At 56.6% G+C, this 17,930-nt stretch overlaps 1 protein-coding gene across 1 annotated transcript in view; it reads left to right on the top strand.

Moving 5' to 3' along the window:
• Nucleotides 1-17,930, top strand: part of LOC103198785 (kinesin-like protein KIF19) — a 32,944-nt gene that overhangs the window by 7,049 nt on the left and 7,965 nt on the right. Inside the window, exons 3-10 of the mRNA XM_007942996.1 lie at nucleotides 572-682; nucleotides 2,818-2,905; nucleotides 4,583-4,719; nucleotides 4,966-5,091; nucleotides 6,640-6,834; nucleotides 9,389-9,541; nucleotides 11,080-11,202; nucleotides 16,655-16,799. Of these exons, the coding sequence (XP_007941187.1) occupies nucleotides 572-682; nucleotides 2,818-2,905; nucleotides 4,583-4,719; nucleotides 4,966-5,091; nucleotides 6,640-6,834; nucleotides 9,389-9,541; nucleotides 11,080-11,202; nucleotides 16,655-16,799 (1,078 nt within the window). The remainder of the gene's footprint in view (nucleotides 1-571; nucleotides 683-2,817; nucleotides 2,906-4,582; nucleotides 4,720-4,965; nucleotides 5,092-6,639; nucleotides 6,835-9,388; nucleotides 9,542-11,079; nucleotides 11,203-16,654; nucleotides 16,800-17,930) is intronic.

Genomic DNA, 17,930 nt, shown 5'->3' with positions numbered 1-17,930 from the left:
TTTGGTGTTTTGTGGCAGGTGGGTCCTGTTGTCCCCGAGGTGTACGAGGACACCCTATTTCCCCTTTCCTTTCCTGGCTCGACCCTGAGGTCGCGTGACAGCGTGGCCCGCAGGGTTGTCAGCGCAGTACTTCCTGGCCTGCAGAGCCTTCGCAGCCCCATCCTGTGGGTTCATCAGAGGCCTGGGACCTGGAAGGGCTGGGACAAGGCTGCAGAGGCCGCTGCGTGGTTGCTGGGGGCTTGCTCGTGGCTGTGTCTGGTCACTAACAGGGAAGCCGGGGCTGCTCCGTCGGTGGTGACAGGAGTCGGTGTGGAGGCAGTGTGCGGTGTTAGGGTGCAAAGCTTCCAGTCCTGCCCTTGGGGGTGCTCCCGAAGGAAGTGAGGGTGGGTCCGGAGGTGGCCCTACTGGAGCACAGAGGCCTGTGGTCTCTGGGGGTCATTAGCACAGGGGCCAGGCAGGGGTTCCCTGCAGGGCATAGACTCGGGACGGGTGAGGCCTTTTTCCTGATACTGAGAGTAACCGTCCTCACTGGGAGGACCGCGTGCTGACCCCACTTCCTCTTTACTGCAAGATGGTGGTGCTCATGGACCCCGGTGAGGACCCCGAGGACACGCAGCGCGCCCACCGGTCCCGGGAGAAGACTTTCATATTTGACACTGTTTTGGACCAGCATGCATCTCAGGTGCCCGCCCCGTACCCCCTGACCCCACTGTCCCCCACTGGGCCAGGCCTGCCGTGGATGTCCTCACAGAGCCCTGCAGCCTTCTTCTTTGGGGAGACCTGGTGGCTAAGCTGTCTTGTACAAAGGTGCTGTGGGGCAGAAGACCCAAGCCTGGGCCTGGGGTCATCTGGGCGGCCAGCAGCAAGATGCACCTTCCATAGATGTAGCAGCACCAGGAGCTGGGCCTGTGGGCTGTACCCGTGCTCACCTTCATGCATCCACGCATTCATTCATTCAGCAAAGTGGCACCACGACCACCGTGTGGGAGGCAGACAGCGAGTGAGCAGAGAGGCACGTGTAGGTGCTGTTGCGGGAAGGGGCGGCCAGGTGGAGAGGGGAGACCTTCAGGGAGGGGAGGGGAATGAGCTGCGGCTTGAAGCAGGAATGAGCTGGTGTGGAGAAGGGGAAGGGTCCCAGCAAACATTCACAGCCTGGCTCGGGTGGCCATACAGGGCGGGGCTGGATTTGAACCCAGCGTTGCTCACCTTTACCTTATGGCATCACCACCTTGGGCTCGGCAAGCACTTCAGCTGGGAGCCAGGTCCCGACGCTCCGCCTTATGGAGGCCTTGGGTGGAGCGGCTGTCCTGGTTCCCAGCGCCGCTCTGACAGGAACATACCATGAATGGGAGGCTTGAACAAACAGTTTATTCTTTACAATTTGGGGGCTTTAAGCCCAAGTTCAAAGTGCCAGGCTCTAGGGGCTGGATGGAAAGCCCCTCAGCCTTGGGCTTCAGCTCTGCCTCCTGCTCCCGGCCCACTGAAGCTGGAGGCTTTTCTTCACTCAGCTACTGGCTGCTGAGGCTGACAAACCCAGGGTTGACAAGTAATGAAGCGCAGGCCCGGTGTTACCAAAGCACATGGCAGGCCACTAATTCAAGTCCATTCAAAGTCCCAAAATCGGCCGAGCATGGTAGCCAGGCTGCTGAACAGTGACTCGACTATGTGCAGGGTTCAAGCGTGCTGTGAGCTAGAGACCATTCTGAAAGCTGCGGCTTCTGTGCAGGGAGCAGACCACATCCCTAAAGCAGCTACTCAGCTGCTCACGGTCCATTGCACATGGAGCTGATTGCCAGTCTCATCATGGGAAGAACTACCACCAGCTGCCCGGCCACTCACCCAGGCCCAGCTGAGTTGACACACAACCTTAGCTACCACTGTGGGATTTGAAACCGCGTCTCCTGAAGTGGGATGTCCAGGGCAGTGATAGGTGGGGATGTTTAGCTCCAGGGCAAAGCCCAGAGAAGGACAGGGTCTCGTTCACGTTGGCCCCACCTCCAGGTGATATGTTCACCTGGAGAGCCAGGGCACCCCCTGCCCTGTCCCCAGAGACCCCAGGCTCCCAGTACGAGCAGTTCTCTTCTAGTTATTGCTACACATGGTGCCAAGAGCACTGGCTTCAGTCTGCCGGCTGGCAAGTTCAACGAGGTGACCGTCAGGGCCCAGGGGTGCAGTGGAAGTGGGGATTCTCATTCCAATGCCCTGGACTTGTTCAAGCCTTTCTTGGCTTGAATGCTCCTGTGGACAGGGAGCTCAGTGCCACACTGTCTCATTGCTATATTGCTGCCTTATAGCAAATTTTCCTGGCCTGAAACTTTCACCCTCTGCTTCCAGTTCTGTCCCCTAGACAGGACACAGATTTCCAAATGCTTTTGGTAACTCTCAGCACTCTGTACCCTTGTGGATCCTTCTCAATTCCTGAAGAAGCCCTGGAAAGAACTCACACCTGTTTAGTACCTCCTGTGGGTTAGGCCTGCTGGTGGGAGCTGTCCATACATTCCCACTGCCCTGCAAGCACCCTGTGCGGTCAGCACTGCCCTTCCCGACCCGCAGACACACATGGTGGCCCTTGGCTGGCCTGCTGTGGATCATGCAGGATTGGCCCTCTGTGTGGCTGGGGCTTCCTCTTGGCATGGTGGCTGAGAATAGCCAATCTCCCAGCTGTTTCCCAGTGCTCCTCTCTGAACTACGCCCCCTGCACCTCTCCAGTGGGAAAGGGACACTTGCAGCTGCCACACTCTCGTTCTCTCCCACCAGCCAGCTCCTGACTCAGGCTGAGCTGTCCGCCTGACTGTCTGTCCTTCTGTCTGTCCACAGGAAGATGTATACTGTGCCACCACCCAGCGCTTGGTGGAAGGCGTCATTTCCGGATACAACGCAACGGTGTTTGCCTACGGCCCCTCAGGTACACTAAGTGTAGTGTCTCCAGCAGTAAATGGGCCACTTCAGAGAGTGGGCGGGTGGTGGCGACACCCTAACACGCGGGGCACCTCCTGAGCTGGTGCCCTGCTGCGCTGTGCCACGCAGGTCTCCCTGGCTCCTGTCATCCTTTCCATGGCCCTGAGGGTGCTGGCGTGATTCCCTGGTGGAGATGAGGGAGAGAGTGGGGAAGGCAGAGCGGGGTCCTCCGGCCCCACGGCTGCTGGGTGGGAACGGGCGTTGGCCCCAGTCGGCCTGGGCTGCTATGAGAGCCCGGGAAGTCCTTCCTGCGGTTACAGGCGGCCTCAGCCTGTGCCCCATCCACGGAAAGTCATGTCCCCGAGTGTCAGAGCCAGGTGTGCCCAGCATGGCCCCCATTGTGCAGATGGGGAAACAGGCCTTGAGAAGCCGAGGGGTCCAGAGTCACGGCTTGTCTGTTTCGTTCATTCGTTCACTCCCTCAGCAAGTTCAACGAGCGTCTGTGATGTGCCAGACTGACCATGAACTCTGTGGGGGAAGTGAGGCCCTCCCTAAAGGTTAACAAGTTTGCTCTCTTAGAAAGACAAGCCCACCGTGTCTTCAAGGGCATTTGGAGGGAGAACAGAAGTCGGTAACTGCCCACCTTGGTACTGTCTGCGGGTTTGTGCTCTGGTCTGAGCCGGGTTCCCTCCGCAGGGTAGTCAGCAGGCTGTGAACACGGGCTCCCTGCTCCCAAAACGGGCAACAACAGTGTCTGAGCAGCCAGGACCAGGCCGGGACTGTTTGCACAACAAAGGTGGAGGGTGTGACAGCCGCCACCTGGGCCCCCTGCTGTTCGGTTTTTAATAACTAGGTTTTGGGGCAGTTTCAGGTTTAGAGCAGGGTTGCACAGGCAGGGAGCTCCCAGCGTCCGCTCTGTCCCCTGCGCGTGGCTGCTTCAGCTCTTAGTGTCTCACGCTCCACGGCGCTTGTTACAGTGAGTGAACCCGGCCCATTACTGGAAGGAAGGTCCACAGTTTTCGTGAGACCTCTCTCCTCATGTGGTACAGGTCTCTGGGTTTTGACAGACGCGTGCCCGTCACAGCCTCCTGCGGAGTAAATAGTCTCACTGCCCTGGGCGTGCCTGTGCGCCCCTTTCATGTGCACATCACCCCACCCATTTCCAAATGGCAGCCGCCACCCCAAACAGAAACTCACTGCCCCTTCAGCAACATTTCCTGGGCTGCTTCTCCCAGCTCTGCGCATCTCTGGGCGCCTCCCCGTTCTAGGCATTTGCTAGAGTGGCGTCGCACGGTGTTTGTCCCTCGGGTCTGGCTCATTTCGCCCAGCATTGTGTCTTCGAGGTTTGTTTGGTTGTGCTGTCTCAGAACCTCATTCCTCTCCTTTGGCTGCACACAGACACTGCGCGGGTAGACCGTGGTGGGCTTCACCACCGTCTGTGACGGACACCCGGGCCGTGTCCACCTTTGGGTGTTCTGAGTTGTGCTGCTGAATGTGGGTGCATCTGAATCAGTTTAGTCCCTGCTTTCAAAGGTATGCCCCAGGCTGGCATCGCTGGTCATATGAGAATCCCATGCTTGTTTTTTGAGGAAAACTTGGTTCCTGAAGGCAGCTGTTTCCAGGCACGGCCTCCAAGCCCAACTCAGGAGTCACCCCTCCTGGGGCCTCCCTGCTCCCCCCACAGGTGCTGGGAAGACCTACACCATGCTGGGCATGGATGCAGAGCCTGGCATCTACCTGCAGACGCTCACAGACCTCTTCCAGGCCATTGAGGAAACCAGAGACAACATGGACTACAGTGTGTCCATGTCTTACCTGGAGGTGAGCTGGCCACCTGCCTCCATTTGCATGTCTGATGAATGGGCACGACTGTCCAGACAAAACCAAACCATGCACGTACCGTCCTCAGTGCCGTGTGCTCTCCCCAAGGCCAGCTGCCTGTGGCACGCTTCCTCGCTCAGGGCATCTGAAGTTCCTCTACAGGCTCCAAGTCCCAGTGACTTGCAAGTCCATGTGCCTATTTTTGTACCTAGCTTCTCTGTCCCCAACCTTTCTGTCCTGCCCTAGATTTACAACGAAGTGATCCGGGACCTACTGAACCCGTCCTCAGGGTTTCTGGACCTGAGGGAAGATTCTCGCGGCAGCATCCAGATCCCAGGCATCACAGAGGTCTCCACCTCAAATGCCCAGGAGGTGAGGGTTAGGGGGCTGTGGAGGGGAGCATGATCAGCCCGGCACTCCTGACACTGTGTCTCAGTGTCCTTGATCATGTCCACAGAGCACAGGTTGACACACAGCTCAGAGCTGTTTCTAGGCAGCTGGACTTGACCTTGCAGAAGAGTAGCCATCTGTACCTATCTCCATTCTCGCAGCCTGTGCTTGTGGCAGACATCACTAGTAGATCACACACCTTTTCAAATCTTGCTCCCTCATATCTGTACCATCTCTATGCCTCCCAGCCTGTGCTCATGGCAGACATCACTAGTAGATCACACACCTTTTCAAATCTTGCTCCCTCATATCTGTACCGTCTCTATGCCTCCCAGCCTGTGCTCATGGCAGACATCACTAGTAGATCACACACCTTTTCAAACCCTGCTCCCTCATATCTGCACCATCTCTTCGCCTCCCAGCCTGTGTTTGTGGCAGATATCACTAGTAGATCGCGCACCCTCTTCCTTGTGTCCAGCTGCAGTCTCCGGATCCTTTCCAACAACCCTCTGAGCAGTTACGACCAATCAGAGTTGGCTTAAAGTCTGAATCTCTTTGCTATCACAGGTCGTAACTGTTGGTGACAGTGGGATAGTGTCACCATTGTAGCCCTCACTCCTGTAACAGGGCAGGTTGTGAAAAGGCCTCTGGGACTCTATCTTCTGTCTACCCGCAGTCTTTCTCTGGTCCACACTCAGCTCTGTCCTTGGGGTGGGCTTTGGAAACAGATCAGGGTGCTGACTGCCTCTGGAATCAGTGCAGACTTCCGACCCCAGGCTGGATGCCGTGTGCCCCAGCCATGCTGGCTCCATGTCCACATTCTCTTGAACCATCCTCGTGGGTTCTGGGGCACAGGGGGCTCACCCTTTCTGCCCCTCCCTTCATAACAAAGGCTGTGTCCATCTTCCCTCCAGCCAGACACAGTCATCCAGAATGAGGTAGCACACAGTAGGCACTCAACAGAGGCCCATTGGCTAGATGTCTGCAGCTGCTTCCCAACAAGATGTCCAAGGGATTGACAGGATGGCCCGGGGCTCTGCATGCCAAAGGCTCAGGGGCTGCTGTGAGTGCTGTGAGGAGAATTGAAGAATTCTTTGCTGATGTCTGCCCTGGGAGACTTGAGGAATCCATTGGTGATGTCTGCCCTGAGAGACTTGAGGGATCCATTGGTGATGTCTTCCCTGAGAGACTTGAGAAATCCATTGGTTGAGGGATCCATTGCTGATGTCTGCCCTGAGAGACTTGAGGGATCCATTGGTGATGTCTGCCCTGGGAGATTGAGGGATCCATTGGTGACGTGTGCTGTGTTGGAGGGCAAGGGACAGTACGAGTGCAGGAAGCTGCTTTTTGCCCCGTGATGATGACTCAGTGAGTGATTCGTCACTGCAGGCCAGTCCCAGTATGGTCTCTGTTCTGCGGTGCAGCCCAGCTGTGGGAGCTGCTGAAGGGTGGGCCTGCCATTCCTGGGGGGCTGCATACAGCCTTCCAGGGCCCTGCCCACCACCCACCCACCTCTGTTTCTGTCCTTAGATCATGCAGCTGCTCACCAGAGGAAACCGGGAGCGCACTCAGGAGCCGACAGCCACCAACCAGACCTCGTCGCGTTCACACGCTGTGCTGCAGGTCACTGTGCGCCAGTGGGGCCGTGGCACGGAGCTGGCGGAGGCTGTGCGCGTGGGCCGGCTCTTCATGGTGGACCTGGCTGGCTCAGAGCGCGCGTCTCAGGTGCCTGTTTCTCTGACATGTCCACCCTGCTTTCTTCAGTGGACTAGTGTTTAGAGCAGGGCCTGGGTGGGACAAGTGGTTTACGTTCAACAAGTAACCTGACAGTCAGCGGTTCAAACCCACGTAGTGGTGGTGTAGAATAAAGCCCTGGTGATCTGCTCCTATAAGACCACAGCTGAGAGGACCCACTGAGACCTGACAGGGCAGTCCTGCTGTCTAACAGCTGGGGTTGCTGGGCATCAGAATTGACTGGATGGTGACGTGTTTTGCTCTGTAGGGCAGTTTCAGGTTCAGAAAGATCGAGCTGAAAGCACAGAGTCCCCGTATGCCCCTACCTTGCACCTGGTGTGTCCTGTCACCAACGTGTAGGATTTGTGTGGCACTGTTGTAATCAATGCACCGATATTAACACATCGCCTGTAACTAAGCCCGCAGTTTACGTTACGCTCCGGTCTGAGTTATGTACCCCTGTGACTTGTGACAAATGTGCCATGTGTATCTACCATGACAGTATCCTGCAGAACAGTGGGCTTCTCCCGCTCACCCCTTCCCCTCGCTGCACTGCCTTTATGAGAACGCCTCACTTTGCACTCCCTGCCCCTCCAGGCCACCGGCAGGACCCTGAATGTTCTTGCCTCCATGTATTCTTCAGCACCTGGGACAGCGCCAAGCCCAGCCATGGCGCTGCTGTGTGCTGAGAAGGGTGGAGGGGAGTGAATTCTCTATAAGTGGGCGCGCGCGCGCGTGCACACGCGCACTCACACACACACACACACACACACACAGAGTCAGGGTCAGTGGGGGCTTCCTGTGCGGCAGAGCCCTTTGGGTACTTGTTACTGTTGGGTGTGCCATTGGTCGATTCCAATTCACAGTGACCCTGCATAACAGTAGAGCGCCTCACGGATTTTCCTTGGCTGTGATCTTTACGGGAGCAGATGGCCAGGTCTGTTCTTCCGCAGAGTGGCTTGGTGGGTCAAACCACCGACCTTTCAGTTCACACAGAGTGCTTAGCCAGTGCACCACCAGGGCCCCTTATTCTGGTTTCTAGAGACACAAAAAGTGAGATCCCTCAGTCCTGCCCTCATAACTCCCAGTCCCTGGGGGCAGACAGCTGAGCAGGGACCCATGGCACAGTGTGTGCTTGGAGATTCAGGTCCATAGGGACACTGTGGAGACCAGAGGGGCTAGGGTCTTCATAAAAACCACAGCTCCCGTGTACCGCTCACCACATGGGCCTGGCTCTGCACATGACCCCATGTGCTCCTCATTGTAGCTCTGCCCAGGTTAGGGAGCGGGGGCTTAGACTCGGAGAGGAGGCGGGGGGCACTGCTCATCTGCCCTTTCAAAGAGAACACCAGTGTTTCCCGACCTCGAAGAGGAAGTGCAGATCCTTTGGTGATGGAAAGAAGGCACGTGGAAGATTCGGAAAATACAGACGAACAGGAGAGAGAACAGACAGGTCCTGGGGACGACTGGTGGCCCAGTGGTTAAGCACTCAGCTGCTAACTGGAAGATCGGCACTTTGAACCCAGCCAGCGGCTTCTCAAAGACCTGGTGATCGGCTCCCGTAAAGATCACAGCCTGAGAGAACCCTGTGGGGCAGTTGTACTCTGCACCCAGGGTCACTGAGTCACAGCCGCGTCAGCAGCACCCCAATAACAGCGAGCATCCCTTCAGCATCAGCAGGTCTCCACGTCAGCCCTTTTCTGGCTGCTGGGACCGCACTGCACGGCGCCACCTGAGTATGTCCTCAGGCTCCGTGCCTCCACCACGCAGCGCCACGTGTGTATTTCCTCAGGCTCCGTGCCTCCACCACGCAGCGCCACGTGTGCACTTCACCACGCCCAGTGACTCCACTGCATAGCACAGTGCTGTCCGCATGCTTATTTCATCACGCCCCGTGACCCCATTGCACAGCACAGAGCTGCCCCCTGTGTTTATTTCCTCAGTCCCCCGTGCTTGGACACCCAGCTTGCTTCCAGAGTTTCATTAGTCTTGTAGTCATCGGCTGCTGCTGTAACAGAAATGGGGCAGATGAGTGGGTGCACAATCAGAAATGGGTCTCTCACAGTTCAGGAGGCTGGAAGCCCTAATCCAAGCACCGGCTCTAGGCAGAGGCTCTGTCAGCTCTGGGGAAGGTCCTTGTCAGTTCCGCTTCTGTTCCTTGGCTCCGTGGGGATCTTTGTGTGGGGTGGCATCTGACCTCCCCCAACTCTGCTTGCATAATCCGTTCCTTTTATATCTTGTAAGAGGTGGACTCAGGACTCACTCTCCACTAATCCTGTCCCTTGACACACAAAGATAACACTCCCAAAGGGGACTCCATCCAGAGGCTTAGAGCTTAGGGTTCACAACACGTATTTCTGGGGACACAGTTCAGTCCACAGCGTGTAGCAGGACCAGCGTGTGCCCCTAAGGGCCAGGCCGCGGTGGGCTCATTTTGCCCTCTGTGCCTCAGTCTCCTCCCCTGTGACGTAGGACGGAGTGTGACGCGGGTTGGGAAGCACCAGGTGGACGGTCCCCTGGCTTACGCTGGCCTCTCTCTGCTCAGACCCAGAACCAAGGCAAGAGGATGAAAGAGGGTGCTCACATCAACCGCTCGCTGCTGGCGCTGGGCAACTGCATCAACGCGCTCAGTGAGAAGGGCGGTGGCCGAGCGCAGTATGTGAACTTCCGGGACAGCAAGCTTACGCGCCTGCTGAAGGTGGGTCTGCCGGCCCCGGGAGGGCGGGAGAGTGGCCACAGCAGCTGCTCTGCATCCTGGCCGGTCCCAGCCAGGGCCTCCGGGCGCCGCTGAGAACACCGTGGACACTGTCTAGTCACTGCCCCACCCCTCTGAGTCTGGTTCAGTCTGCTTGCACACCCCAAGTGATAGGGAGCTTACTACTGCCCCAAGCCTGGCTGTCCCATCTCAGACCACTGTGACATTCTTTTTTTTTTTCTTTTAACTTTTTGTTTTTTTTATTAGGATTTGGGTGAAGACTTACAGAGTAAATTCACTTTTCATACAGCAGTTCACATATACTTTGTCTCATGTCATTGACCAAAATTTACAATGCAGCAGCTCCCCTCCCACTTCCTCCCCATAGTTACCTCCTCCCAGTGTCCATCCCTTCATACTCTTCTGCACCCTGAGCTATCTCCCTGTGCATAAGCAGCCCTTCCTTCTCCCATGATTGTTCTCTCCAGGGCGTGTGTCTACTTGAGGTAAATGTTTAACTCACATGCCTGTACTTTGTTTGGCTGGAAACCACAGTTGTGGGTTGAATTCCAGACCTGAAGGGCAGCTAGGGGCCATAGTCTCAGTGGTTACACCAGGCTCTATTGGACCAGCAAACCTGGTCCCCACCTTCTTTTTTTTTTTTTTTGCCTCCAAATGATTTTGAGTTTTGTTCCACATTGTTCTCCCTCTTTATGCAGGATCTCCTACATCCCTTCCAAGTGGATGGCAGTGGTAGCTGGGCACCATCTAGTTCTTCTGGTCTCATGGTTGTATAGGTTGCAGATCGGATGGTGTACCAGTCACTAGGACTGATTGTTTCCATTAATTTTGGTTTTCTTCTTTCTTCTTGACGAGGAGAGACCCGTTGTTGCATCTAGATGGCAGCTTCCTAGCTTTTAAGGTCCCAGTCGCTACTCGCCAAAGTAGTAGGTGGAACAATGTTTTGTATAGTATGTTATGCCAATTGAGCTTGATGTCCCCTGCGACCATGGTCCCAAGCCCTCAGGATCATCTACTCGGTCCCTCTGGGTAGCTGGCTGTGACCAAGTAATGACCATAACCTTGCCCCTTGTCAGCTCTACTATAAACCTGGGAATTCTGATCATTCACATGAACTTATAGGCCCATTGTCTGCCAACCCTATATATGATCTTGGATACACTCTCCATTTAGACATACCTAATTGTTTAGCTTGTCCACTGTGACATTCTTGTCTATACTGAGCTGGACGAGCTGGGGTACACACAAGCACATAGGTGCACCAAGAAGTAAATGGCCCCGTGAGTTCACTGTCTGCCTAACTCTGCCCTCCTCGGAATGGAAGCACTCTGGGATGGGACTTCTTTCTGTGGGTGGCACCCTGAGGACAGACTCCTCGAACCCTGGCATGGCTGCCCTTTTCAGGGATTGGTTGGGCTGGTCTGTGTGGGCCAGGTGACAGGTGGGGAGGGCTAATGCCACTGGGCAGGTGAGAGCACCCGGCTCCCATCACCCTGACATGGCACTTCCTCCCTGAGCAGGATGCCCTGGGGGGAAACAGCCGGACAGTGATGATCGCGCACATCAGCCCCGCCAGCACCCACTTTGAGGAGTCGAGGACCACCTTGCTTTACGCCTACAGAGCAAAGAACATCAAGACAAGGGTAAGCCCCTTGTGGTGTCTGGATGGGGGCTGGGCATCGGCTCTGCCAGTGCCAGGCTGGGCAGCCTCAGGCAAGTTTCTCACCCACTCTGTGCCCCAGTCCCATCACCCGAGATGGGGAGGGCCAAGACAGCAAACCCTCATGCACGTCTGTCTGAATGTCCCGCCTGCTGCTACACAAAGGGGGCTCAGACCAACGGGGTTCTCCTGTCAGTTGTGGAGGCCAGGAGTCTGAAATCAAGGTACCAGCAGGGCCGTACTCCCTGCGAAGGGCCAGGAAGGACCTTCCTCACCTCTTCAGCCCTGGTGGCCTTGGACGTTCCTTGGCTTGTGGCTGCATGGCTCCAGTCTCCGCCACCCTCTCCGCGTGGCCTTTCCGCCTTCTTTCCTTCTCCTCTGAGGACGCTTGTCATTGAATTTGAGGCCCCCTGCCCAGATCTCATCAGAAGATCTTTAACTTAATTAGGTTGACAAAGACCCTTTTCCTAAGAAGGCCACCATCATGGGTTCCGGGCTGCAGGACACAGCACACATCCTTGTAAATGCTGTGTGCTTTATTTTTAAATTTTTGTTGTGATTTGGGTGAAGGTTGACAGAGCAAGTTCATTTTCCGTGCAATGGTTCATACACATTTTGTTTCGTGACACTGCTTACAGTCCCCACAGTGTGACAGCTCTCTTCCCACTCCTCCCTCTGGTTCCCTTTTCCCTGTGTCCTTCTTCCTGTCACTCCTGCCCCTGAGCCCTCCCCTGTGCACACACTGCCCCTCTGATCACCCCTGGTTGATTGCTCCAAGGAGTGTGCCTGCCTGGTGTAAATGCTCACACTGTGTGCCTGTCTGTTGTACGGCTGAAAGCCACGGCAGTGAGTTAACTCTCATCTGAAAACCAGCTGCCATCCAGTCCTTGCTGACTTGTCGTGACCCTGCGCCGTCGGGTCATTGCTGGTTTGTTGTGACCCCGCATGGGCCAGGGAGCCGTGCTGCCCAGTGTTTCCAGCGGCTGATTTCTGGGCAGTGGATTGCCAGGCCTTTCCTCCCAGGCACCCCCGGGTGGACTGGAGCCACCAGCCTTGCGGTGAGCAGCCGAGCACGTCACCATGTGCATCACGCGGGGCCTCCTTCGTGTGATGGCACGGATGCAACACCACAAGAACCCTGCCCTTGGCAAGCGGATCCTGTTACTATCCCATTTTACAGATTGGAAGCTGAAGCCCAGGAAGAGCTAAAGGCGCGTCTCCAGGCTTCCACAGCTAGCGAGCCGCGGAGCTGGCGGAGAATCCCGACGGTCGGCCCAGCACCCGCGCTCCGGACTCCTGGGCTGTTCTCTGCGTGCCGCTGTGCCTGGCTCGGGGGCTTGGCCTCTCAGGGCTGGTGATGCACGGATCCCAGGAGCTACCGCGTGGCCGCCACCTGGTGCAGGGACTGACCACAGCAAGGGGTCCCATGTGGCAGTGACGTTGTCAGGTGCTGCTGAGCTCGTCCAGCTCATACGACCCTGCGTCCAACCGAGCGAAGCACGCCCGGTGCTGGGCCGCCCTCACGGTCCTCGCGGTGCTGGGCCGCCCTCACGGTCCTCGCGGTGCTGGGCCACCCTCACGGTCCTCGTGGTGCTGGGCCGCCCTCACGGCCCTCGCGGTGCTGGCGCCCGTCCTTGCAGCCGGTGCTGGGCCGCCCTCACGGCCCTCGCGGTGCTGGCGCCCGTCCTTGCAGCCGGTGCTGGGCCGCCCTCATGGTCCTCGCGGTGCTGGCGCCCGTCCTTGCAGCCGGTGCTGGGCCGCCCTCACGGTCCTCGCGGTGCTGGGCCGCCCTCACAGTCCTCGCGGTGCTGGCGCCCATCCTTGCAGCCGGTGCTGGGCCACCCTCACTGTCCTCGCGGTGCTGGCGCCCGTCCTTGCAGCCGGTGCTGGGCCACCCTCACAGTCCTCGCGGTGCTGGCGCCCGTCCTTGCAGCCGGTGCTGGGCCACCCTCACTGTCCTCGCGGTGCTGGCGCCCGTCCTTGCAGCCGGTGCTGGGCCACCCTCACAGCCCTCGCGGTGCTGGCGCCCGTCCTTGCAGCCGCTGGGTCAGTCCGTCCCATTGAGGGCCTTCCTCTTTTTCCCTGACCGTCTGCCTTACCGAGCCTGACAACCTTCTCCAGGGCCTCTCCCTCCTGATGACATGACCGAAGTATGAGAGCTGACTTCCCGCCATCCTCGCTTCGTGACAGGCTTTGTTTATTACTATTATCGTTTGTCAACAAACGTGTGGAAAGCCCTTGTTCGGCGCCCAGCTCTGAGTGAGGCGCCCGGGATAGAACAGGAAGATGACGTCTTAGTTTCCTTGACGCTGGTGTTACTTGCTGTCAGTGTGGGCTCTGGTTCATGGCGCTCAGTGGAAACACAGCAAGGCGTTGCCCGATCCTGCACTGTCTTCGTGACCGTTGGCGTGTTGGAGCCCGTTGCTGCGGCCACCGGGTCGGCCCACCTCATGGAGGGTCCCCGTTTTCGCTGGCCCTCGACTTTACCAAGCATGATGTCCTTTTCAAGGGATTGTTTTCTCCCAGTGACGTGTCCCACAGAACTGACACACAGCTTCGCTGTCCTCGTGCTCCTTCCGGCTGTGAGCCTTCCGGCTGTGAGCCTTCTGGGAGGGTTTCTGTTCTGGCGACCAGTGTCGTCGGTGTCCCTCGCTGCCTTCACCAAAGTGGCTGGCTTTGAAGGACAGGAGCTTGTTTGCTCACAGGCCTGGAGGCCAGGCGTCCCCCTCTGAGCGCCGTGCCGCCTGCGCAGTTCCTTCGGGGCATGGGGACAGCGTGTGCTCTGGGCCGCTCCTCCGGCTCCGGGCCAGGGGCCTGCTGACAGTCCTTGGCTGCTCGTAGGCGTGTGTTCACAGGGCAGCTTTCTGCTGGGCGCCTCCCTGTCTCTGTCTGACCTCCGTCAGAAGACACCACTCTGAAGGGATGAGAACTGGGACCCCCCACCCCCCTCAACCCAGCATGGCCTCCTTTGTCTTAATGGGTAACAATGGGACATCCTTTCCAAACAAGGTCACAGTCCCAGGTACTGAGGTTAGGACTCCGGCCGGTCTGTTGGGGACATATTCACTGCATGTGAATATGTGGGGGTGTCTGCTCCTCCCGGAGCTCTGAGCTTAGTGGTGGAGACGGGACAGGCGGCCCTCAGGGCTCACACAGGTGAACATGGGATCCCACATGGCCAGAATCACCTGAGTGGAACCACAGGAGCCCCCGGGAAGAACCACAGAGATGAGCCCCGTTAGGGGACCTTCAGCTGAGGACCAGGCAGGGCCTCTGAGGAGGTGGCCTCCCGGGTGCAGAGAGCGTGTGACATGCCGACTGGAGAGTGACTGAGCAGCACTGGTGGGAGGGAAGGTGCCTGTGCCCTGGGACCTGGCTGTGTCACCCCCTCCAGTCTGTCCCTGTGCTGCAGCAACCAGTGTGCCTGCAGAGCCCCGAAATGCCCGTGGAGGTTGTTGTTGGGCACCTCCGAGGCAATGCCAGCCCCTAGCAGCCCCATGTGACACAGGGCTGTCCACAGGGGTTTCTAGGCTGTCACTTTATGGGAGCAAATCACAGGTGTTTCTCCGGGGAGCTGCTGGTGGGTCTGACACCATCCTTTCGGTGAGCACTTGAGTGCTTGACCGCTGCACCACCAGGGCTCCTTTCACAGTGTGTGTGGGGTAACCAAATGGTGCTCTGTTTTCCTGGGGAGTGTCCCACAGCAGAGAGGATACCTGTCCTTGGAACATGGCCTCCAGGAAATGGGGTGGGATGAGAAGGGCAAGGGAGGGAGAAGAGCTGTCCTCGGTTGTCATTCATATGACAAGCCGGACCCACAGCCCTGGAGGTCCCCCGGCAACATAGGTACAGTTGATTCTTGTCACTTGTGGTGGTGGCTCTATAAGGGCCATCGGTGGTTGGGCAGTAGAACTGTCACCTCCCAGGTGTTAAGCTCTATAAGGGCCACTGGTGGTTGGGCAGTAGAACTGTCACCTCCCAGGTGTCATGTTCTGTAAGGGCCATTGGTGGTTGGGCAGTAGAACTGTCACCTCCCAGGTGTCACACTCTACAAGGACCATCGGTGGTTGGGCAGTAGAACTGTCACCTCCCAGGTGTCACGCTCTGTAAGGGCCATTGGTGGTTGGGCAGTAGAACTGTCACCTCCCACGTGTCATGCTCTACAAGGGCCACTGGTGGTTGGGCAGTAGAGCTGTCACCTCCCAGGTGGGAGACTGGGGTCCAGTCCCCAGCAGGGCACCTTGTGTGCAGTGGCCACCGTCTGTCAGTGGAGGGTCTGCTGCTGTGACGCTGGGTGAGCAGGCAGAGGGAGAGGCTCAGTGATCTGCTCCTGAGCCACGAGCCGCCGCCAACCTGACGGGCCACCACAGCCCAAGCCCCGCCCACGGGGCTCTGAGCCGGGCCGACTCAATGGCAGCTGACGACATGTATGAAGCAGTGTGAACACTGAGTGGTGGGTGCTGAACCAGGGAGATACAGCACTAGGCTCCTGCGAGCCTCTGGTCACTTGTTCAGCTGCTCAGTGGATGAGCTTGTTTCACATGTGTTTGTACTTGAAGACCCCTAACTTGAGCTCCGGTGGCGTAGTGCCTAAGGCACCTGACTGCTAACCAGAAGGCTGGCAGTTCAAACCCACCAGCCACTCCTCGGAAGGAAGGTTGGACGATCTACTTCCGTAGAGATACCACCTCGAAAACCCAAGGAGGGGTCGCTATGAGTTGGATCCCACTTGATGGCAGTGAGTTAACTAGATGTCTGTTGTTGACTTGCTGACCTTGACCCCGTGGCTGACAGCACTGTAACTCCTCCCTGAAGGAGGTGCCTCTACACGTGTGTTCTCCGTGCGGCACACCGTGGCCTTCTCACACTTGACACTTCAGCCAGCCCCTCCATCCTAGCTGCAGCAGTGCCACTGACAGAGGCGGAGAAGGGCAGATGCCAGGGCGCTAAGTAGACTGACGCAGGGCGTCCGGCTGCAGCGCAAGACCCCAGACCAGGAGGCAAAGGGTTGTCCGTGCCCTCTCAGCAGAGAGTGGGCATGGTGGGCGGCTGATGTGTGAACACTCTGCCCATGTCTCTAGGTGACTGGGGGGCTCCCCGAGTATTGATCTGGGATCACAAGTCAACTTTAGTGAGTAGGTGAATTCATAAATACAGAATCTATGAATTGTGAGGATCGAGTATGTGTACAAAACCGCACAGAGAAAGATCTGGAAGGCTGGAAATGATAGCAGTGGTTGTCTGTGTGGGGAACCAGGACGGGGTCTGTGAGATGACCCAGAGGGGGACGTCAGACATCAAGAAGGTCTTTTAAGAGTTGATGGATTATTTGGGTTTCTCACAAACCATGTTCACATAGTAGTCATGTGACTGCATCACCAGGACAAATGGGCAGATCGACTACACCTGACCTTGGCCCTTGTGTGGCCCCACAGGTAAAGCGCAACCTGCTGAATGTCTCCTACCACATCGCCCAGTACACAGACGTCATCTCCGACCTCCGCAGGGAGATCGAGCACCTCAAGTCAAAACTGGAGAAACAGGAGAAGAGGAGCGAACCCGACACCCAAGACGTCCAAGGTGCCGCCTTGCCCATGCCTCCCTGTCCCACCCCTGCCACCTTCACCTGGGACCCTGTGCTGACAGCCATGTCTCCTCTCCTCACGCCCTCTCCTGAGGGTCTGGTATTTGGACTGCTCTGCACATTGGCACCAGATAATTACCTGGTTACTGCATTGGGGTTCAGTTCCAGGTGGACCGCTGTCTCCCTGGGTGACCCTGGACGTCCTTGACCCTGTGGGCTTTAGTGTTCTCACCTGGAAGATTTGGGGACCAAGCTATTCCCTCTGCTTTCTTTCTCACTTTCTTCTGTTTTTTCCCCACAAATCAGTTTCACTTAGTCCCCCGTTTCGGGTCTTAGACCACACCATAATTTCACCACCAAATTATAAAGCCAATCGGTAAGATAAAAAGATAACCTTAAAAATACTTGAAGAAAGCCAAGTGAGACATATATGTTATATTACTAATTACATGTTACTTTACAATACATACACTTGTACATAACATTGCATATTATATTACATAGCAACAATTGTGAAGGATGGTGCAGGACCAGGCAGTGTTTCATTCTGTCGTGCATAAGGTCACTATGAGTCAGAACTGACTCTATGGCCCTTAACAACAATAGCAATTATATTATTTATATATAATATATATTTTAGAAAACAAACCAGTTGTCGTCGAGTTGATCCCAACTCATAGTGACTCCTTGGGTGTCATAATAGAACTGTGTTCCATCCACCATCCCCCCATCCATGCAGCCATCCATCCATCTATCCATCCATCCATCCATTATCACCTATCCGCACAGCCATCCATCCATCTCCCATCCTTCCATCCATCCATCCACCCACCCATTCCTCCATCCATCCACCCATCTATCCACCCACCTATCGATCCATCCATCCTTCCTCCATCCATCAATCCTTCCATCCTCCCATCATCCATCTGTCCATCTCCTATCTATCCGTCCACCCATCCATTCATCGCTCCTTCCATTGTCCATCCATCCATCATTCATAGTCCATCTCCTATCCATCCATCCATCCATTTGTATCCATCCATCCTTCCTCCATCCATCAATCCTTCCATTGTCCATCTATCCATCCTACCATCATTCATCTGTCCATCTCCTATCTATCCATCCAT

This window comes from Orycteropus afer, unplaced genomic scaffold (genome assembly GCF_000298275.1).
Source record: "Orycteropus afer afer isolate SDZICR_OR568_19922 unplaced genomic scaffold, OryAfe1.0 scaffold00006, whole genome shotgun sequence".
NCBI classification, from domain to species: Eukaryota; Metazoa; Chordata; class Mammalia; order Tubulidentata; family Orycteropodidae; genus Orycteropus; species Orycteropus afer.
The sequence above is the reverse complement of the archived record's forward strand: the minus strand, read 5'-3'. Positions and strand labels throughout refer to the sequence as shown.